We start from the raw sequence: 24687 nt of genomic DNA, 5'->3' as shown, positions 1-24687 counted from the left end.
TGAGAGATTGGGATTGACATATGTACACTAATATGTATACAATGGATAACTAATAAGACCCTGCTGTATAAAAAAATAACATTCAATAATTCAAAAAAAACCCTTTGACATACTGTATTTTTTTTTTTTTTTTTTTTAGCGGTATGCAGGCCTCTCACTGTTGGGGCCTCTCCCGTTGTGGAGCACAAGCTCCGGACGTGCAGGCTCAGTGGCCATGGCTCACAGGCCCAGCCGCTCTGCGGCATGTGGGATCTTCCTGGCCCGGGGCACGAACCCGTGTCCCCTGCATCGGCAGGCGGACTCTTAACCACTGTGCCTCCAGGGAAGCCCTGTATTCTCTTATAAACTATTGGTTGTAACATAATAAATAGTTCAATATAAATGAAGTTAAGCAAAAACCATATATGACATATTACATGAAATAGAAAAAAAAATAGATATCACATATTACATGAAATAGAAAAAAATATATAGATATGATATAGCCCAAAAATGACCCCCAAAAAATTACCCTAGAAATTTCAAAAAGATTACATAACTAACATATAATTGTTAAAATGAAACGAATATACAAAATAGGGATATCAATTAAAAATTGTGTGCAGTTAAATTTCATTTCTTAATAAGCAATGAACTAAAACCTGTTAACTGATGTCCTACACAATGGGATGGATGTTATATTAAAATGATTGGTAGAGAGCAGTCGATACAAAGATTCTGAAATGTAAAACAACTGTTTGTTTTATATACTTTTTTTTTTTTTTTTTTTTTTTTTAGCGGTATGCAGGCCTCTCACTGTTGTGGCCTCTCCCGTTGTGGAGCACAAGCTCCGGACGTGCAGGCTCAGTGGCCATGGCTCACAGGCCCAGCCGCTCTGCGGCATGTGGGATCTTCCTGGCCCGGGGCACGAACCCGTGTCCCCTGCATCGGCAGGCGGACTCTTAACCACTGTGCCTCCAGGGAAGCCCTGTATTCTCTTATAAACTATTGGTTGTAACATAATAAATAGTTCAATATAAATGAAGTTAAGCAAAAACCATATATGACATATTACATGAAATAGAAAAAAAAATAGATATCACATATTACATGAAATAGAAAAAAATATATAGATATGATATAGCCCAAAAATGACCCCCAAAAAATTACCCTAGAAATTTCAAAAAGATTACATAACTAACATATAATTGTTAAAATGAAACGAATATACAAAATAGGGATATCAATTAAAAATTGTGTGCAGTTAAATTTCATTTCTTAATAAGCAATGAACTAAAACCTGTTAACTGATGTCCTACACAATGGGATGGATGTTATATTAAAATGATTGGTAGAGAGCAGTCGATACAAAGATTCTGAAATGTAAAACAACTGTTTGTTTTATATAGCTTATATTTTATTGGAAAAGTAATGTACTTTTCCAATAAAATGTACTAAAATGTATTCATTTCAATAATCTGTTTTGTTTTCTATATGTATTGTATGAATTTCCCTAAACCATTCTCCAGAGTTAACAATTTGAAACTCATTCATGTATTTTATTATGCATCCTACAACTAAAACTAAGAGTCAGGTAAGAATGATTGTGGCAAACAGCCTAATTATAGAAAAAAAGCTAATATATTTTTACACTACAACATTTTGAAACCAATTTTGTGTTTATTGAAGAACAATTTTTTCTTCATGAATATTTTTCAAGTTTTTTTTTTTTTTGGGTCAGAGTATTAGTTCCTTAGGGCTGCCGTAATAAATTACCACAGATTGGCTGGCATAAAATAGCAGAAATTTATTCTGTCACTGTTCTGGAGCTTGGAAGTCTGAAACCAAGGTGTCAGCAGAGTTATTAGTTCCTACTAAAGTCTATGAGGGAGAATCTATTCCGTGCTTCTCTCCTAGCTTCTTATGGTTGCCAGCAATTCTTGGTGTCCCTTGGCTTGTAGATGTATCACTTCAATTTCTGCCTCTACCTTCATGTGGCATTCTTCCCTGTGTCTCTCTCTTCTCCTCTTCTTATAATGACACAGACTTACTGGATTAAGGGCCTTCCCTGCTCCAGTATGACCTCCTCTTAACTACTTACATCTGCAATAGCCATATTTCCACATAAGGTCACATTTTGAGGTTTTGGAAAGGACATGAAGTTTGAAAGGATGCCATCCAACCCAGGGCAGTCAATTTCCATTTAACATTAATGAAAAGATTCCTGTATTATATAGCATCCAAAAATGATTGATGAAATAGGTGAATCATTGTTGAATATTAGATGCGATCTTTTATATTCTGATCAGATACTCAGATGGGCACTTACCTTTGGGAATCATTCTCATTCACAAATATGATGTACATACAAAGAGGAACTTAAATTCATCAGGAAGGACTGAGAAGATTAAGCTAGGTACTTTCATTTGTTTCTAATTTGAGCATACTGTTCCCTAGAATACTTTCTAATTCTGATTTCACTGCAGAATTGTTCAGATCTGAATAAAGTCTGTAAATTACAAGTGGTAAACAAACTTGGGAACTAAAGCTAAATATTACAGAGGTAGATAAAGTAAGTCTGAGGTAAATTCAAGTATTTAATTCTTATCTTTTGCCCATATAGTTATGTTGATATTTTATTCATTGGATTCACCAACTTAGAGTTTGAAATCATAATTGAGAAGATGAATTTTTCCTGTATTTGAATAAATAGTTTACTGAGCAAATTAATAGTATAAATATGACTTCAAGGGAAACTACTTAAGAAAACAATCATTTACATGCACCTTTAATGAACATGCCCATGTATCCTTTTACTAATTATCACTTATTCATTCTTCAAGTCACAAATCAAGCACCATGTTGTCAGACCTGGTTTCCTTCAGTAGATGAAATCCCTACTAGATGTACTTATGGTACCTTGTACTACTTCTTTATAGCCCTTACCGCTTTGTCAATTTTATACTAATATTTATGATCATTTAACTACCATTGCTCTTCTTGGCTAGACTATAAACTCCACAGGACTAATACTATGGGCTATGTGTATTTTACTCGCCTTTGTTTCTTTGCTTAGTTCAGTACTTGCTGCATAACTGAATAAATTAGAAGTGCATATTAATGTATAAAAAGTTATGTGAATACTGAATCAATTCCATTAATTTGTTAAAGAATCCTCTGCCACGTGAACTTCACCTGAATAAACATTTTACAATTACAATTACTATTTGTAAATAAAATCATTGATTTTAGTATCTGGAAGAGATAACATACTTTTCCATTTCAAATAGACTTTGAATATTTTGAATAGCCCAATTTAAAATTGCAGGATTCAAATGATGACAGATTTTTATTTATCAAAAGTATTCTGGGCTATTATTAAAATAAACACAATTGACTTTAAATATAAGTTTTGTGAAACACTCTCTGTGAGAGCTACTAGAGCAATTCTACATTTTTAGTTTCTAATATATGAAAACATGGCACATATCATACTGAAAAATCCCTTTAAAACAATGAACACTGTAATTTCAGTAATGAAATTTATCAGTATAATGCATTTTTAAAATAATACTTGAATATTTTAAATTTTCATAGTATCTATATTTGAGAAAGCTATAGTAGTAATTAATTATTCCCAAGTAGGAAAATTAAAATTCATTTTATGATGATTATTAATTATTTGAGTTATAGACAGTCTGTTGCAAATCTGAATATCTAAATTCAGAATTTGGGCATGCAGATATAATTATAATCTCTCTTTTGACAGCTTGAACTTACATAGTTAAGTAAATACACGTATTGTCTTCTTCTTCTTCTTCTTTCTAAAAAAATTTCCCGGTTAGAGAAAGGACTGCATTTCAAAAGTCAAATATAATGCTAGGATAAACAATTTTTCCAGTTTTGAGACACTGCTGCATCTTGAATTGAGCTATCTGTGTCATGCTAATATTTCCTACATTTTCTTTTTGAGAAAAAAATGCTAAATACCCCCTATTTCCACACATATATAGTACATATCTCTATATATCCCACACTTTCTTATATTAGGCTGTTCAGGAATATTACACGAGAAACTGTGAGGAAGAACTTGAAGAATCAGATGATGATAACTTTCTCATAATTTGATAGCTGCTCTAAGCTTGGCTGAGCGTCCTCTGGGGTTATTTTGTACATCTTGATCTGCCGGAGTAAGTACCTTCTTATGCATCACTTTCCACATTAAAGGGGCCCTTCCTATAGAGACTCCTTCCGTGTTTTCATGATCTGAACCCAACTGTGATTTTTGTATCACCTTCTGTCTAGCACTTAGGTTAAACCTTTGTGTCATGCTTATCCCAAGCAGGAATCGTTTGATGATGCGATCCTCCAGTGAATGGAAGGAGAGGGCAACCAGGCGACCACCAGGTCTCAGAAACTTCTGAGCTGTCTTCAGTCCTGTGTAAAGTTCATTGAGTTCATTGTTCACAAATATGCGAAAAGCTTGGAAAGTCTTGGTAGCGATATGGGTAGATCGTTGTAGCAAGTCTTTTCGTGCATAAATAGCAGATGGAGGAAATGCACCTACAAACAGATTTTGTAAAAACAGGAAAAGAGGACAAATAGGTAACATTAGTATTTTCCACTGTAAATTTACTGGGTTGTGTTGTGTGTATATTTAAGGAACTAAGTTTCCTTAGAAAACTGTGTCATTTCATCCACACTTCTCCATTTTATTTCCAAGCCTTCCATCAAAGTTTAAAACTATTCTGTCAGAAACATATTTCAGAACTCTTAAGGGTAAATGGAGTCAAACAAGAGCAGAGAAAGAGAAAAGGGTGAACAAATATTTGAAGAAATAATAATGAAAACCTTCCTAACTTTGATGAAAAATATTAACTCTCAGCTACAAAAAATTCAATGGACCTCAAATAGAATAAACAAAGAAAACTGCACCTAGATGCATCATGATCAAACTACTACAAGCTGAAGATAATAAGAAAAATCTTGAATATAACACAGAAAAACAATATATTACATAGGAGAACAAAAATATGATTAACAGCTAATCTCTCATTAGGATAATGGAGTCTATAAGATACTGGAATAACATTCAAATTGTTGAGGAAAAAAACCCTGTCTTCCAAGAAAGCTATTTTAAAACCATTCTTCAGAATTAAAGGTTCAAAGACATTTTCAAATGAATTTAAAAATGAGAAAATTCATTGCTAACAGCTCTAAATTTAAGAAATGCAAAAGGAAATACTTCAGGCTGAAATAAAATAACATCAGGTGATAACTTGGATAGAGAGAGGGTAATGAAAATATGAGTGATATGATATGAAGATAGGAAATAATTCTCTTAATTTCTTAAAAGACAGGACTGTCTTTCCGTCATTCTTAATTTCTTTAAAAGGCAAGACTCTAAGTAAAATTATAATATAACATTCTTGGTTTTATAATATAGATATAGATATGTATTGTATATGATAGCAACAGCACAAAGGATGAGAGTGTGTAAATGAAACTACACTAGTACAAGGTTCCTATATTTTCCTGGAAGTTAAAGTTGCACATTGTGGTCCCTAGAGCAATAACAAAAAATAATGCAAAGAAATAAAGCTAATAAGTGAATAAAATAATAATAAAATGAATCCACAAAATATTGTTTAACACAAAAGAAGGCAGAACAGGAAAATAAAAATGAGACAAAGAGAAGACAAATAGCAAAATGGCAGACAATAAATCCAAATATAAAAATAATCACATTAAATGTAAGGGTACTAAACACTCTAATAAAAATGTAGAGACTGACTGAAAACTAGCAAGACCTAATTATACATTGTCTGCAGAAATGCACATTAAATATAAAAACACAAATAAAAGTAACCAAGAGGCTGTGAAAAAGTATACCATGTAGAGATTAAGCAAAAAAAAAACCCAGAGAGACTATACTACCATTAGACAAAATAAACTTTTAAAAAGAAGAATTGCTAGACCCCAAAATAAACATTTACTATGAGAAAGATGATCAAGACAGCAGGAAGATACAATTACAAATGCATATGCACCAAATAACATAGTTCCAAAAATTTACATGCTTCAGAAAAATGACCCACATTTATATAGGCAATTATGTTTTGACCAAAATGTCAAGTTAATTCAATGGAGAAAGAACAGATTTTCAATGAAAGTGATTATTTGTACAAAATAAAATGAACTTCATCCCTTACTCCACACCACACACAAAAATTAATTCAAAATGGATCATGGACCTAAGAGTAAACACTAAAACCATAAAACATATATCTCACAAACCTCTCTTATTCAGCACATATAAGGGAATCTCACAATTTAATAACAGTTCACATTTAATAATCTGTAGCTCTGGTAGTAAAGTACATTAAGACACATCTGATTAATCTTCTTAGGAAACTGGATCAGAGCAGGTGAGAAATAATATTTTACCTGTACCACAGAGCTGAGAACTCGGCAGCCTGACGTTAACCAAATCACTGTTATGGTTCACTCTTCCTCTACAAAATCTACTTTGCTGAAAGGCTGGAAAACGTTAGACATTAGGGAATTTATCTTCCAACAACCAGGTCTCTCAGAAACAAAATGCCAAAGTCAAAGCTGAGGAGGGAGGTCAACTTCTTTCCCTTTGCTATTCAATTTCTCCATTTTCTGGGAAAGAGTTTTGGTCACTGGGCAATGTATTTCGAAACATTCTAAGGATCTGAACAAACATGCAACTATTCACAATTTAGAGCTTGGATTTACAGAACGCTTCAAGAAGGTTGCATTCCTGAAGTCCTTATGTGATTCAAACCTTGCCTAATTCAATGCTAATTTTTTCAAAGGAGAAATGTAATATAAAATACATTTTAATGTATATGGATTTTAATGTAAAATAGGAGGTAAACATTCATGGAGCATATGGATCAACAAATACTGTAGGATATTTTTGCTTTAAGGCTTAAAAAATTGTTTTTCTTATCATCTCTAATATTTTGTAGAAATTAAAACCATGGCTCAACATGGTAACTGCTTAGTTTTCTTTGCATTTTATCACATTTCAAAGATATATATTTGAGGATGTGGTTTTTAACATAGCACCCTGAATTAGCCATGCCTGGGTATGTGTTAACTAAATTGATGAAATGATAGAAAAGCAGAGAGCTTAATTAACACTTCCTTGATATTATCTTTAAATGTTTTTTAAAGCTAATACAAATAGGAAATGTTAAAATAACAAAGTAATGTCTGAAATCCCCAAAGAAATTCTAATATAAACAACAGCATTGGTTCATTTGACATGACAAAGTATGGTGGGCATTTCTGTTTACCAGCTAAAATGGCACCCTCCTCTGCTATAATTATAGTTTATAATTCATTCAGCCAGCTAGTTATGAAACTATGAGATTCCTGACTGATTTTTTTAATTGAAGAAATCTGTTTTTATTTCAAAGTATTCACATAAAGTGAGACTTTATTAACATTTTATATTATGCAATGTCAAGTTTATATAATTCATGTTCACATTAAGTACATCCACACTATGAATCTGGAGCTCACAAATTAACACCACTGTGACCAGATAAGCTTGTCTTTATAAGGTCTAATTAGGCCTTGTCAATATCATATCATGGAGAAAGAAAATAAGAGCTTTTGTTTATATTTAGGAATGGATGATACTGAGATAATAGGATAACTACATTCCATGAAGATTTCCTTCTGGGGCTTTCTTACTTTTGTTTAGGGAATTCTAATATGGACTATGTCCACTGGATTTCTTGGGAAGGATTTCTAGGTGTGGTTCTGTCAGCCTCCTCAAGTTCCATTTTTAGAGAGATGACAAGGGACTGCAATGGGCAACGTGTTTCGTGCAGCTTTTTGGTGCTGCTCTGGGGATGAAAGGCACATATCCTCCCTTCCTTTTTACTGGCACTTTTGTGTTTGTAATTTATGGGAAGAGAGGTTAACAATGCAGATTGTGTAAAATGAAATACAGAAACAAAAGTACATAAAATAGCATATGGCAATGAAAATTAAAGTAGTAAAAACAAAACATCAACTGGCATTGTTACAAACAGACAAGAATATAAGAAAAGACTATACTGCTATCAAGAATTAAGCAAGATTCTTTGTCTGAATTGGAAACTTTAAAGACAATCAGTAAATGTCTTGTGCCTCTGAGGTAGCAAAAACGGGTTTCCTTGTGAAAGTCACTGGTCAGAGAGCAACTCTGCCACAGAGTTCTTAGGTATGCATAGACTAGGTAGGAACATTTGCCTACAGGTCATCTGGAAAAAAGATTCAAAAACTATACCAGAACCAATGCCTACCTATGAGCTGGAATCTGATTTAGGCCATAGGAAGAAAAATATTAGTGATACATGCTCCCTGACTCTGAGTAGCTGGCTGTTTTGCAATCCTTCACTGCTTTCTCATCTCCCACATCCTGTTATCAGAAATAGAAACTGGTCTCTCTGTTTTTCCATTTCCTGAGCTTAATCACAAAGTCTTGTATGTCTAATTCATTTGATTAAGGCAGAGAGCAGGTAAGACAAAATATGGACTCAATCACAGTTTGGGTCATTTGGTTTGGTACTGAGAGAAAATCTCCTTTTTCTGGTTTATAGTCCATCAACAGATTTACTTCACACCAGGCCAATGTATATTAGTTCTAAGTGGGAAGAGGTGTGCTTAACTCTTCACATAACACTTATCACACTACTGTGATTACTAGTTTGCTTGCCTGTCTCACCCTACTCCAAGCCATCATCATCTTTTCCACACAGTCATCAGACAGATCTTTTGTGTACAAAAATTGGATGTCATTCCACGGTTCAAAACCTCTAGTATCTTCCTATCACGTGAAATAGGAACTGAAGTTCTTCTTACCTTGGCCAAATGTCCCTATGTTATATACAATTTCTGCTTCTCACCACCCCCATTTCTCTGAACTCATCTCCTGATCTTGAGCTCTGTAATCTTAACTAATTCATGGCGTGTTCTTCCTGGGTCCTTTGACCTATACCAAGAATATCTATCTGCCTATATATACCTGGATGGGTTACTCCTTACCTCACTCAGGTCTCTTCTCAAACACTGCAGAATTAGAAAAGAAAAATAGCACCCTGTCACTGGAGTCCCCTTGCATGGTTTTATTTTTTTTTCATAATACCTTATCAGGGATAATATTTATTTGTTTACCATCTGTCTTCCTCCACTAGAATATACACTCAGTGAAAACAGAGGCTTTGTTAACTGCTATAAATCTTTTACAGCAAGAAGAGTTAGTAGATTGAAAGAATGATTGTATTTGTACTTTAAAGTTATAAACATAGTCATTGCTAAAACAACAAGAACAAAAGCAAAAAGATATATTATCTGTAGTATATGCAGTAAAATGTTAATGTCACTTCTCCTTAAATTCCACCCTAAGAGGCAATCAAGAGGTATACTTTCTAACTTTTTTCTTAATAGATACATATGACACTTGTATATAAATGTATGTACATGCATACATATATATATTTGTAAAAAGGGAATGATCTGTACAATATCTGCAACTTGTTTAATTACCTTACTTTTAAAAATGATTTCAGTTGTATAGACACATTATAGTCCATTTTGTTTGTTCATTTAACAAATGTTTATACTGTCAAGAACAGTACCAGCTAACTGGGAACGGTAATTAAGGTAGAGGCAGTCTCTACTTTGGTGGAGCTCATATTGCCACCACAGCAGGAATATTTGGGATGTTTTCTATTTTTACTATCACAAAAAAATGCTGCAGTAAACATGTGAACTGCACATTTTAAAAAATTCTACATGGCAGAAAACCTCTACAAAGTAAAAAGTCACAATCTGGGAAAAATACTTTAACTGTATGTGAACTTGTGATACTATGCCTGTAGAATTAGTGTTAGGTCAAAGGCTGTTCATGCCCATTTAAATTTGAATCAATGCTTCTAAATTTACTGTCTAAATAGATTGTACCAGTTTACTTCCACCAATAGTATTTGAGAGAGTCCACCTCCCCACGTACTCAACTAGTACTGGAAACTATTACTTTTTGTAACTTTGACTAGTCTAATAGTAGGCAAATGATAGCTTATAGTTGTTTTAATTTGCATTTCTTTGGCAATTAGTAGAAGTGGGCATCCTCTCAAATCTAATAACCATTTGATTTTAGCTATGAATTGCTTGAACAAACCCTTAATGTGATGTTGCTTTTTTCTTTATTGATTTGGCAGAACTATTTATAAAATAAAGATATAAAGCATTTTCCTCTCATATATAGTTACAAATATTTTTCCTGGATTGTGACTGTCTTTTTACTTTGTAGATTTTTTTCTGCTATATAAAAATTTAGAATTTTCTGCTATAAAGAAATTTTTCATGTCTTTTAGATTTTGTCAAGTTTAGGAAGGCTTTCCTCACCCCAAGATTTTAGATATAACCAAGTCTATGTTTTTCTGGTATATTTCTGGTTTTATTTCTTACATTTAAATATTTGATCCACGAGAAGTTTAATTTTTAGTATAGTATGAAGTAGGGATCTAACTTTAGTTTTTAAAAACCACATCGCTAATTGCCTTATTTATGAAATAGTATGTTATTTCCCTACTCATTTGAAGTACTGCTTTGATCGTATGCTACATTTTTAGATATGAATCTGCTTCTGGATTCTCAATTGTGTTGCACTGATGTATTTCTCTATTTTTCTGCTAATACCAGATTATTACTGCTTTTAAAAATTTTCCAGTACATTTTGCTATCAGGTGGAGTAAGTCCCCCTTTCCCATGCCATTATCTTTCTTTTCAAAATTTTTTTGTGTATCTTCATTCATTTATTATTCCGAATTAAATTTAGAAATAATAAAGTATATAATGATAAACATTTTGATTGGAATTACAGTAAATTTCTAAACTGATCTGGAAAAATTTACATTATCATATCAAACAATCCATCCAAGAAACAGTATTTCCATTAATATTTTACATGTCCTTCATTAAAGTTGAGTAGTTGTCTTCACTTAAGTCTTGGTCAGGCTATTTGTAAGTACTGTGTTTATACATACACATTTTAACCATCCCTATGGAAAAGCATAAGAAATGATAATATTATATTAAGATGACATGATGTAACAGAAATAGGGCTAAACTTTAGAAAGGAGAGACTAGGCTCAGTATAAGATCTTTTACATTTTTATGGCTGTTTGATGTGGGGCAATAGCACAACTTCTGAGTTTGTTTCCCCCCTAGAAGATGAGGTGATAACACTTCTCACAGGATTATTCTGAAAATCAAATAAAGAAAATATTCAGGAGCACCTAGTGCACACTTGGCATAAAGTAGTCACTTTATGAATGTCATTCACACATTTATTTATTATTCTCAGTTGTAAAATGGAATAAGTGATGAGGGGATTTGATAGGTTAATTTGAGGTTCTGCCAAACTAATTTTATTTTCATCCTGAACTAACAGCACAGTAGGTAGGATAGAGGGCTGCTGAAAACCCCTGAAGCATCTGAGTAATGCTTATTGGATTTAGGCATCAGACTAAAACACCTCAGCATCCAGAATGAAGTTAAAATTTTCCTTATGTACAAATTAACGGCATACCTCTAAGTTTACTAAGCAGTATTTAGGCCTTAAAAGTATGAAGACTTAGCATGGCATAGGAATGAGAAATCATTAAAAAATTTTTTTTCCAGTTTGACCTTGACTTATAATAACTGATGCTAAGAATTAAAACCCTAATTTCATTAACCTAACCTTCCAGATTGCACTCACCTGTCCAGGAGATTATTTTCCATAATTACACTCCTAGATTCCTCTTGCCACCTAATTACACAACTTGTATTATGGCATTCTAAGAACATAATATTCTTTCTCTGTTCTTTTTTTATTTCTTTGCTTTAGTTCTCATGGAACATTTTTCTGTACAGGTTATCTGCTTTCTTAGGCACAGTTCCACAAGGATAAAATATATTTGGAGTCATTTTAAACCAGGCCCATTGTTTTCACAGCTCCAAAAAAAACCCAGTAATCACATCTTGAATGATGTATATCAGTAAATACAGCATCATTCACTTAGCCAATATTTATTATGTACAATGTAGTAAACACTGGGGATTAAAATGTTTATGAAGACATAGTCCTTGTCCTCAAGAAATTCAAACCCAAAGAAGAGAATGATAAATAAATAAATATTGGGAAGAGGGTTATAAAGAAGGATTGTACATACTATTAAGGGAGGGGGAGGGAGAGTGGACAGGGAGGGGGAAGGTATCTTTGGCCCTCATATAGACAGCATTTTCCAAACTACTCTTCTGCAGAACAGTGATCTTGTAAACTATAGCACTTGCAACCCCAACCAAACACCAATGTGTCTGTTATAAGTCTGAGAAACGCAGCATGCTATACTCCTCTTTTGGAGACACACAATACCCATTAGCATGGTAAAGCTCTGAAGGCAACCATTTAACTTTGTTTACCTAGCATGTCCAAACTTTTTGAAACAGAACTTTTAATTTTTAATAACAACTATTTATTCCATAGAACTCATTTGCTGGGTAACACACTTTGGAAAATATTGAAAATAGGTTTTGTGTTAATAACTTTCCAAATATCTTAATTACATCGTTAAATCCCTATAATAACCCTGAGAGGTAAGAAGTAAATATCCTTATTTCCATTTAAAGGTCAAAAACTAAGGTGTAAAATGTATCTTCTCAAGTTCACAGGAGTCAAATGGGAACTCAAGATTCTTTTAACGTGAAGTGTACCCTAACATCCCCTTTTTTCAAATACTGAATGAGCCTAACTTTCCCAGAAGAAAGGCATGACATTTCTGGCGAGTTCATCTGAGAAACACATTCAGGGAAGCCCAGATCAGCATTAGTTCATCTAAACAGAAAAAAACAAAAACCCCAATATTATTATATAGGTTTGTAATTTTAAAAATTTCCTTAGGATGTTCTTGAGTTTTTAAGTGTGCCCAAAACAAGGTAACAATTTTAAGATTGTGTGTTCACTAAACTATCTCACCTCCTTTTTCCTGATTAGAATTTAAGGAAGTTAAGATGAAATCACATGGTTTAGATCGATTTCCAGAAGCTCTGATTCCATGTCTGGTGTTTATATAACAATCTCATTTTCTGGGAGAAAATGAGTGTGGAATCTTTACTCTAAGCCTGAATAGCCTTTTACTGAGAGATGTTGTAATGGAACCCAAATCACTTTGCATCAAGTTGCAAGAGTTTGGCTTTCTTTCCACATTTCCCTTGGGGAGATGTGCATTGTCAAGCCTAAAGACTGCACATGTGGTGAAGGCAGCAACTGCCCTGATCTCTTACCCTGGGAACAGTAATGAATACCTTTGGCTTTTGTCCTTTTCGTTCCATTGAAAATAATATATTGTTAGCTCAGGTTATTAGACTGTGCATTTGTCTCTTTTTCATCAGCTTTCTTGATAGTGGGTTTAAAAAAGAAACAGTTGCTACTGCTGCCATTATAAAAAGACTTTTGGGCAGGTACTGATTACATGTTTTTGATTAGGAATCTAGACTCATCCAATGCAGTACATACTGGGCTTTTCCTGACTCCCTAAGAAGGGAGCCCTTTACAGTTTTTTTATGTTCTAAAAATGAATACTTAATATTCTCCAGCTAAGCAAAATGAGGGGACAAGCTTGTGTACAATTAGGAATTAAGGGTTCAGATGGCTGAAATCTTGGGAAATTAAACCCAGATACTTTTATTTTTTTTCTTTAAAGCTTCTTGAAAAATGTTGAAAGAAGACTGATTTTTCCATACATTTGTTATTATGCATTTCTTGTAAATACACAATTTTACCAATGACAGGGCAGTGCTCCTTGTTCTCATTCTCAGTCTAGAATGCCCTTTGCCCTCTTACAGTTTATGTCTACTCATCCTTAATACTCACTAAGGTGCAATCTTCTCCAGGAAGATTTTGCAATGACCTTTTAATAGATATTTTTATCAAACTATTTACTACTCTATACTATTTACCTACTAGCCCCTACTAGGCTGTAAGTAGTCCAGAAACCTTTTCTTTGTTTATTTTTGTTTTTATTTCCATTACTCTAGGAGGTGGGTCAGAAAGGATCCAGAAACCTTTTCTTATTTTCCTTATATCCCCAGTCCCAGGTCTAGGGCCTGGTGCACAGTAGGTGGCAAAGGGGAGAATCCACTAAATAAGAGATATTCTTCCAGTCCCAGATAAAGATCAAGATGTACCATAAATGGTATTCTGAATGTGGAAATTCATAAAATCCCTGAAATCTCTGTAAGATTTTGTATATACATGCAGATTTATGTGGAGACACTGCAGGGCTTCTATCAAAGGCTCAAATATACCAGGGACTCCAAAGTAGGTAAATTCCTGGTGAAAACATATTGAGTTTACTGAGTTTTCGGCTTACAACTTACCATCTTTAATAATACCACCAAACAAGGCCCTGCATTTATCTAGTTTTGGTTTGTTATATTTTTCTTTATCTCCAGGAATATCACCACTTAGCACCATCAGAAACGTTGGTTAAAAACCCCCTTTACGCACGACAGCAGAAGTTGGAAACTATAGCAGTGAATATTCGGTCTTCCTCTGACTCACAAGGAATTTCATATTAAAAAAAAAAAAAAGAGAGAAAAGCTTGCTTAGTAACAGGCTGCACTATATATAATAATAGAACACAATTTGTATGTGGAAGCGGTAAGATAGATTTCATTCATAAAAAACACCATGCTTCTGGCTAGATAAATAACTTGAGGTCCCAGAGAGAAATTATCATTTTTAGTTCTGGGATACCCTTATGCTACTTACACTTTTTAAAATTTAATACATTCACATGTTCAAATATATTGAGATTTTTAAGCTTGTGAATGAAATTAGCAATGTGCTGTGGCTGTCAACGTGATGCACTGCAATTCCTCCTCAGTGGTAGGGCTTAAAAATTAATTCAGCTCTTGCACCTGTTTGTCAGCATTCGTCTGTCGAATTTCCATCATATTTAATAAGTCTCTGTGTCCTTTTGCCTGGGCTCCTTTAATGTAGGGTTAAATTCTCACCCATCTGAAATTCGAGTAATATTACAAATTTCAAATTGTTAATTAAAATCTGTAAACTTCAGTGGTTCTGGATAAAATTGGCTTTACTCAGTGAGGTTCTTTTGAAACTTCTTCAGAGTTTCATCTAATCCCCAACTCCTACCAGGTTAAGTCTGATGACAACATGATCTCACTCTGGGTGGTTGAGATTTACAAATCCTTCTACAATAGGGAAAACATCGAGTTGTAGGCTTGAACAAAAAAGGTAACAAGGAACATTACCTACTGAGATGAAATTAAAAAGATGGCTCAGAATTAAATTAAAAGAATATCAAATTAAAGGATTGATATTTTTCTCACATTATTTTTCAGTGAAGCTAATTCTACACTACCTGTGTCTTAAAATGCTTAGCATAGATGGGGTAGCTCAAAATGAATCATGATTCCTATTACCTATTTAGGTAGTCAACATTAAATTTACTTATTGCATCTTCAAACCAGGATTGAGGACTATTTGCCAGATACTGTGAACACAAAGCAGTCTAAGCAGGAGGTTCCAGCATATTAAAGACCCATAATAAGATACATTTGAACCTTTAGGAATAGTCTATAGGGCATACAGTACTACTCTCAGTTGGGCCAGTCACATTTTCCAGAGCTGGGAGATGGTAACAGGAAAAGATATTTAACAATGCCCTCTTTTTCTTGGGAGGTCAGCACATACACATAATTAATCCTCATGCTCCAAGGTAAAGTTGTTTGCCCTCCTGTAGCATACTTAACCTGCAATGGAACACTTCTCAACTGTATTGAAATTATTTTAAAAAAATTAAAACTTAAATATTTCTCCCACTGAAATATAAGCTTCCAGAAGTCAGGATCGTGTGTTACTCCCAAAAGGCAGGGATTATGTGTTTTCTCATTTTTCTCATAACAGGCTTGATGAAAGACTAATAGACTGTCTTACTGAATTAAAGAATAGATGATCAATTTATCCAAAGGCCTATAGCACATGGATTTTAATTAAATCATAGATTATAAGTATCTCCTTTTTCTCCCTACGATATCCTAATCTAATAGTGAACCCCTCCCCCCCACTCATCTTTTATTTTTCTGCCTGCTGTATCCTACTAAATTGTTCTAGGAGCAGTGCTTTGGATAATGTCCAGTGAAGACTACTGGTTTATAGAAGAATGTATGTTCATTCTGAAAAACAATGTTTCAAGGACTAAAGGCATATATATATGCCATTAATCTCACCTAGGGGATTTAGCCTATAAAGGAAATACCCCTATCAGCTCCAAAATCCCTTAAATATGCATAAAAGCATTTATTAATTATATAGCTTTCAATAATAGCCTCCACTAGGAGGTAAGCCAAATATCTAATAATGATGATATGATTAAATAAATTATGGTATTTCTTACTGATACTTAGTATACTGATCAAAAAATGAGTAACATGATAAAACACTAAGTGAATGAACTCCAAAATTATATCCTTTCAACCATTTCAACTCAAAAAATGCAATAATAAATAAAAATAAAGAGAATATGCAAAATTATATGTGTGCTATGGTGGTAGAGTGGTATTACAAGTTTTTAAAGTTTTCACTTGAATTTCTTAATGTTGTATGACATAAATGGGAATGCTTTTATTTTTTTTGTTTTTTATTTTTATTGTTTTTGCAGTACGCGGGCCCCTCACTGTTGTGGCCCCTCCCGCTGCAGAGCACAGGCTCTGGACGCGCAGGCCCAGCGGCCACGGCTCACGGGCCCAGCCACTCCGCAGCACGTGGGATCCTCCCGGACCAGGGCATGAACCTGCGCCCTCTGCATCGGCAGGCGGACCCCCAACCACTGTGCCACCAGGGAAGCCCCGGGAATGCTTTTATAACAAAGAAAATTTTACATTTTTTCCATGATCATGAATTTTAATTATTTTTACATGTATTTGTGAAGAAGATTCTATCAACAACTAGATAAGGTAAATTCTTCATATTGATTAGCTTTTGTCAAATTCTATCATATGCCTAGCACAAGGGTAGGTAGTTTTAAAATGTAATTTCTAATCATCACAGCAATCTTATAAATTAGGAAGCATTATCCTTATCTTAAAGAGGATTGGAATGATTATGTAACTTGTCCAATTTCACACATCTAGTAAACAGCAGGGCTAAAATTTGAATCCAAGTTTTTGTATAATTCCAAAATGAATTTCTGTTTCCATTACTCAGTGACACAATAGAATGAAGAGACATGAACCCTGACTAATAAAGCAAACAGGTAAGCAATATAGCAATGCAGCCTACTGGCTTGTTAATTTAAGTCTGTCATCAAAGTCCATTTTCCATCTAAAGAGTACAGAGATGAAGTCAACAACTTATAAATCCTACCTGCTAGATTATCATTCTCAGCTTCAAATTCTGAGATAGGTCTGAAGCACATAGGACTCTAGATCTTAATCTAGAGATTAGCTTCCCAGTGGACTTTACATAAATGTTCACATACCTTTTTTTTTTAAATAAGAAATTGTACTACCTTCAACATCATTGCCATGATTCTGTCTCTAAAACATTTCACTGAATAATAATAATTAGGCAACAGAAATCTTCATTCAACAATAATAATTTATATTATTTTTAACAATAACCCACATTCTCTTTTCAAAATCCAAGCTTATTGTGTGAGGGCTAACTTGTCAACTGGTTAATGAGATTTGATTCACCTTGAATGAGCTGGTAGCCAGCCCATCTTTAGAGTTCTTTAACTGATGAAAAAAAGGGGGGAGAAAGGTAAAGTAACAGTAGGAAATAATGTTTTCAATAAAAAAGGGATGTCTTCCCCAGTCTTGGCCTTTCCTCACACTGCTTCTCAAGCTTCAGGTTCCTAGTTCATTGACTGCTACATCTCTGCCTGCTGACATCTTAACCAGCCCTTCAAAAAGCAAGACAACTGCTGCTTGTATAGGAAATATCTCCTGGTGAATCCATTATAAAATTTTTTACAGCATTTGTTCTATTCACTCAAATGCATTTACTCACTCAGTAACCTGCTCACTCACTTATTTTTATGTGTTCATTCACCAAAACTTAAAAAAAAAAAAGTCTACTAGAGATGAGTCTCTATTGGGCATTTAAAATACATTGTCTGATTTAGTTATCCAAGAATCCTGTGAGGTAGCTGTTATCATCCATATTTTTCAGATTAAGAAACAGATTTAGAGAAGGTAATAAATGCCCAAATTTACAGGGCTAGTAAATGACAGAGCCACTTCAAATCTCCCTGATTGAATAGTTCTTGCTTCCTCTAACCTAGTCTTTTGTTCTTTAACTCATTCCCTAGGAAATGGGTGCTGAGGCTACTCTGGTAAAGTTAGATATGGTCACTCTACACCTGAAAAGCTCACACAGTCTATGAGGGAGACAGAGTGTAATGAAGTAAATGCTCCTTAGATAAATGAACAACATGCGGGAAAAGTGAGCAACTTCAGGAAGAGGGCAAAAAGGAAAGTTCAGGAAAGCTCCAAAGTAATGTCTAGTCTTGAAAGAAGTAGACAATTTTTTTTTCTTTTTTTGAGGGGAGGGAGGAGAAGTGAGGAATGACATATCTTGCAGAGAGAGATCACATACAAAAGGATGGAAGTAAGAAAGCAGAAAGTGAGTTCTGGGACCATGAATGGTAAGCAGTTTGGTGTAGACATGGATTGTGGTGTGGGGGAAAGGTGGTGAAGAAATTAGGTTAAACAGATAGGCAAAAACCAGATCATGAAGGGACTTGGTTTTCATCTTAAGGAGTTTAGGTTTTGTCTTACAGATAATAGGGAACCTACTAAGGATTTTTAGGAGAGGTGTGATAGTAGGAGAGTTGTATTTTATAAATATAACTCTGGTGGAGCTTGAGATGGTGGGGTTGGGAGAGACAAAAGGTATAGAGTCTAGTTAGAAGACTAAGGTAAATATTCTGGCAAAGATAATAAAGGCTTATAATAAAGCAATGATGGTGGAAATCGGGGTGGAGGGGACACAAAGATTTAGGGAGGCAGAATTTAAATGTCTTAGTGATGCATGTTTTCACTTCATACTGAGATTGATTTGAGGGTTTTGATTTGGGCTTTTGGGTAAATGTGGTGAGGTGCATTAGAAACAGAAAAAGAGGCAGGGTCAGTGGCACTGAGCTTTATATGCTTGTGGGATAAATAGTTGATATGTTCAGAAAGTAGTGGCAAATATTGGTCTAGAATTCAGAAGAAAGATTTGAGTTGCACATGGGCATACAGATGATATCAGAGCTGTAGAAATGGATGTAGATGCCCAGCATCATATGTACAGTGAACCAAGAACCAGGGATTGAACTCCCAGCAAACAATAACATTTAAGGCAAAAGCAAAGGAAGAAAAATTAGTACTGAAAAAGTACAAGCAGAGAGGCAGGAGGGAGAATATGTCATCATAGGAGTCAAGGGGGGAGCGGGGAATGGTAAAATATGAGATAAAGGAAATGGAAAAATATTCTGCCTCATTTTAGAATTATTTGCTTAGATGTCAATATCCCACTATAGTTTAGACTTCTTACGAACATATAATAAGGATATATATAATATACGGCATATATAATTTTTAAAAAGATATATATTATATATACAGATATAGATATGTATCTTTTAAAAAAATTACTCAAAGAAAAAGAAAGTACAAAAAGGGAAGTCATCAAAAGGAAAGAATAAAAAATATTAGAATTAAAAGAGCAGTGTTTATCCTCACCTATTCATATTTCAATGTTTTAGCAGCAAAGGTTAGTCAACCACTAGAGTGGTATAGCTAACAGATACACTAAATTGATGCTTGCAATTATCAAGATTATGCTGTAAAATGTCACAAAAATAGGGCAATAAGAATTAAACTTGCTAACAGAACACAAATTGTGACATGAAACATGAAATGTAAAAACAATGGGACTGAATGAAGCAATAGCTAAGAGGGGAGAAGAGAAAATATTAGTGATAAAGTAAGATGCAGGAGGGCCTCAGGGCCTTTGTTTATGCTTAGTTTCTTTGTCTTGAGAACTCTTCTCCTAGACTTGTCACTTGGCTACTTATTCTTCCAGACTTTGCTTTAAGGCTACTTTTTCAGGGAAGCCTTCCCGAAACCCCTAAACCAGGCTAGGTCCCCATACTGTACTCTGTAAACCTTGTAAATTTATACCAAACCCTGTATGTTAATACTAAACCCTATATGTTTCCTTCATAACACTTATACAATTTATAATTATCTATTTATTTGAATGATTATTTGCTTATTAACTGTTTTTCCCTCTGAGGACTAGAAAGATTAAATAACTTGGCAAAGTTACACAACCACTAAGTAGCAAAACGAGGACTTGAATGCAGCTCAGCCTGACTTATATACTCTTGTCATGCCACATTGCCATAATGAAGATGAAAGATGAACAAACTGCTATAGTAGTTTAAGTCAAAGGCCATACCCAACTTGGGAGATCAAGGATGGAATAATTAAAAATATAAAGTGTCATTTAAGTTGGGCTTTAATGGTGGAGAGGTTTTCAACCAGTGGAGATGGAAGGAGAGTTTCTTTTTTTCAGGTAGAAGATATAGCACAATAAAAAACATAAGCAAAAAACATATAAGGCATGCTTGGAGGGAAAAGAATAGAACAGTTAGGCAAGAATACAGATGATGATGAGAGAAGTGTGAAAAGAATGTCTTGGACCAGAGAATGGACCCAAATATATTATATCAAGCTTAGGAGTATGGGATTAAATGTATCAGCAAAGGACAGCCATTGAAAGTTTTTGAACAAATAAATGACATGATTAGTAAAGCCATGATGTCCTAGGAGGTTGACTGGAGGTTAAAGAATGGAACAAAGTCTACTCAAATAACTTAAGGTAAAAAACAATCATTAAAAGGAAATGTATGAATCACAGGAAGTCAATTACAGGAAATAGCACTAGGCCTTAAAGGAACTAGAGAGCTATCAGACAAGCACTCCTTCCACACATGTATTTGTGTCTGTGTGTATCTCTGAACACCTCCATTTTCTAGATGTCTGTTCTTTCTGCAACTAATCTCCTTCACTCTGTTCTTGGTTCCCAGTTCTCCTATGGCTTTCAACTTGCTCTTCATTGAAAGAGAGGCAAATCTGGTCCTAATTCTACACCCGATACCATATAATTATAGATTCTGGTTTTCTTGGCTCAAAAAACTTTTTAAAAACATCTTTATTGGAGTGTAATTGCTTTAAAATGGTGTTAATCTCTGCTGTATAACAAAGTGAATCATCTATATGTATACATATATCCCCATATCCCCTCCCTCTTGCATCTCCCTCCCACACTCCTGATCTCACCGCTCTAGGTGGTCACAAAGCAACGAGCTGATCTCCCTGTGCTATGCAGCTGCTTCCTACTAGCTACCTATTTTACATTTGGTAGTATGTATATGTCAATGCTACTCTCTCACTTTGTCCCAACTTACCCTTCCCACTCCCTGTGTCCTCAAGTCCATTCAGTATGCCTGCATCTTTATTCCTGTCTTGCCTCTAGGTTCTTCAGAACCCATTTTTTTTTTTTTTAGATTCCATATATATGTATTAGCATACGGTACTTGTTTTGCTCTTTCTGACTTATTTCACTCTGTATGACAGACTCTAGGTCCATCCACCTCACTACAAATAACTCAGTTTTGCTTCTTTCTATGGCTGAGTAATATTCCGTTGTATATATGTGCCACATCTTCTTTATCCATTCACATGTCATGGACACTTAGGTTGCTTCCATGTCCTGGCTATTGAAAATACAGCTGCAATGAATATTGTCGTACACGACTCTTTCTGAATTATGTTTTTCTCAAGGTATATGCCAAGTAGTGGGATTGCTGGGTCATATGGTAGTCCTATTTTTAGATTTTTAGTTGAAATTTTTTGTTCTATTTCTGTGAAAAATGCCATTGGTAGTTTGAAAGGCATTGCATTGAATCTGTAGATTGCTTTGGGTAGTACAGTCATTTTCACAATGCTGATTCTTCCAATCCAAGAACATGGTATATCTCTCCATCTGCTTGTATCATCTATAATTTCTTTCATCACTGTCTTATAGTTCTTTGCATACAGGTCTTTTGTCTCCTTAGGTAGCTTTATTCCTAGGTATTTTATTCTTTTTGTTGCAATGGTAAATGGGAGTGTTTCCTTAATTTCACTTTCAGATTTTCATCATTAGTGTATAGTAATGCAAGAGATTTCTGTGCATTAATTTTGTATCCTGCTGCTTTACCAAACTAACTGATTGGCTCTAGTAGTGTTCTGGTAGCATCTTCAGGATTCTCTATGTATAGTATCATGTCATCTGCAAACAGTGACTGTTTTACTTGTTTACAATTTGGATTCCTTTTATTTCTTTTTCTTCTCTGACTGCTGTGGTTAAAACTTCCAAAACTATGTTGAATAATAGTGGCGACAGTGGGCAACCTTGTCTTGTCCTGATTTTAGAGGAAATGATTTCAGTTTTTCACCACTGAGAATGATGTTGGCTGTGGGTTTGTTATATATAGCTTTTATTATGTTGAGGTAGGTTCCCCCATGCCTATTCTGAAGAGTGTTTATCAGAAATAGATATTGAATTTTGTCGAAAGGTTTTTCTGCATCTATTGAAAAGATCATATGGTTTTTATCCTCCAGTTTGTTAATATGGTGTACCACATTGATTGATTTGCATATCTTGAAGAATCCTTGAATTCCTGGGATGAACCCCACTTTATCATGGTGTATGATCCTTTTACTGTGCTGTTGGATTGTGTTCGCAAATATATTGTTGAGGATTTTCGCGTCTATGTTCATCAGTGATAATGGCCTGTAGTATTTTTTTCTTGAGATTTTTGTCTGGTTTTGGTATCAGGGTGATGGTGGCCTCGTAGAATGAGTTTGGGAGTGTTCCTTCCTCAGCTACATTTTGGAAGAGTTTGAGAAGGAACAGTGTTAGCTCTTCTCTGTTTGATAGAATTCACCTGTGAAGCCATCTGGTCCCAGGCTTTTGTTTGTTGGAAGATTTTTAATCACAGTTTCAATTTCTGTGCTTGTGATTGGTCTGTTTATATTTTCTATTTCTTCTTGATTCAGTCTTGGAAGTTTGACCTTTTCTAAGAATTTGTCCATTTCTTCCAGGTTGTCCATCTTATTGGCATACAGTTGCTTGTAGTAAACTCTCATGATCCTTTGTATTTCTGTAGTGTCAGTTGTTACTTCTTTTTCATTCCTAATTCTCTTGATTTGAGTCTTCCCCTTTTTTTCTTGATGAGTCTGGCTAATGGTTTGTTACTTTTATTTATCTTCTCAAAGAATGAGCTTTTAGTATTATGGATCTTTGCTATTGTTTTCTTTGTTTCTATTTGTTTCTTATCTGATCTTTATGATTCCTTTCCTTCTGCTAACTTTGGGTTTTTTAAATTCTTCTTCCTCTAATTGCGTTAGGTGTAAGTTTATTTGAGATTTCCTTGTTTCTTGAGGTAGGACTGTATTGCTATAAACTTCCCTCTTAGGACTGGTTTTGCTGCATCCCACAGGTTTTGGGTCGTAGTGTTTTCATTGTCATTTGTTTCTAGGTATTTTTTGATTTCCTCTTAGATTTCTTCAGTGATCTCTTGGTTATTTAGTAGCGTATTGTTTAGCATCCACGTGTTTGTTTTTTTTACAGTTTTTCCCTGCAATTGGTATCTAGTCTCAAAGCACTGTGGTCAGAAAAGATACTTGATATGATTTCAATTTTCTTAAATTTATCAAGGCTTGATTTGTGACCCAAGATATGATCTGTCCTGGAGAATGTTCCATGAGCACTTGAGAAAAATATGTATTCTGTTGTTTTTGGATGGAATGTCCTGTAAATATCAATTAAGGCCATCTTGTCTAATGTGTAATTTAAAGCTTATGTTTTCTTATTTGTTTTCATTTTGGATGATCTGTCCGTTGGTGAAAGTGGGGTGTTAAAGTCCCTACTATTATTGTGTTACTGTTGATTTCCCCTTTTATGGCTGTTAGCATTTGCCTTATGTATTGAGGTGCTCCTATGTTGGGTGAATAAATATTTATAATAGTTATATCTTTTTCTTGGATTGAGCCCTTGATCATTATGCAGTGCCCTTCTTTGTCTCTTGTAATAGTCTTTATTTTAAAGTCTATTTTTGTATTTGTAGGTCTTTTCCTTCTCTTGGGTTTCCTGACTAGAGAAGTTCCTTTAGCATTTGTTGTAAAGCTGGCTTGGTGGTGCTGAATTCTCTTAACTATTGCTTGTTTGTAAAGGTTTTAATTTCTCTGTCGAATCTGAGTGAGATTCTTGCTGGGTAGAGTAATCTTGGTTGTCGGTTTTTTCCTTTCATCAATTTAAATATGTCCCCTTCTGGCTTGCAGAGTTTCTGCTGAAAGATCAGCGGTTAACCTGATGGCGATTCCCTTGTATGTTATTTGTTGTTTTTCCCTTGTTGCTTTTAATATTTTTCTTTGAATTTAATTTTTGATAGTTTGGTTAATAAGTGTCTTCACATGTTTCTCCTTAGATGTATCCTGTATGGGATCCTCTGTGCTTCCTGGACTTGAATGACTATTTCCTTTCTCATATTAAGGAAGTTTTCAAGTATA

At 34.4% G+C, this 24687-nt stretch overlaps 1 protein-coding gene across 3 annotated transcripts in view; it reads right to left on the bottom strand.

Moving 5' to 3' along the window:
* Positions 1-1741: 1741 nt before the first annotated feature.
* METTL15 (methyltransferase 15, mitochondrial 12S rRNA N4-cytidine) overlaps positions 1742-24687 on the bottom strand; it is a 192958-nt gene continuing 170012 nt past the window's right edge. For all 3 annotated transcript variants that reach the window (XM_024764741.1, XM_024764743.1, XM_024764742.1), the window contains one exon: positions 1742-4542. In XM_024764741.1, coding sequence (XP_024620509.1) covers positions 4097-4542 — 446 coding nt within the window. In that variant the 3' untranslated portion in view covers positions 1742-4096. The remainder of the gene's footprint in view (positions 4543-24687) is intronic.

Source organism: Neophocaena asiaeorientalis, unplaced genomic scaffold, assembly GCF_003031525.2.
Source record: "Neophocaena asiaeorientalis asiaeorientalis breed wild unplaced genomic scaffold, Neophocaena_asiaeorientalis_V1.1 scaffold230, whole genome shotgun sequence".
In the NCBI taxonomy this organism is placed as follows: Eukaryota; Metazoa; Chordata; class Mammalia; order Artiodactyla; family Phocoenidae; genus Neophocaena; species Neophocaena asiaeorientalis.
Note: the sequence above shows the minus strand (reverse complement) of the source record. Positions and strands in the feature narration are given on the sequence as shown.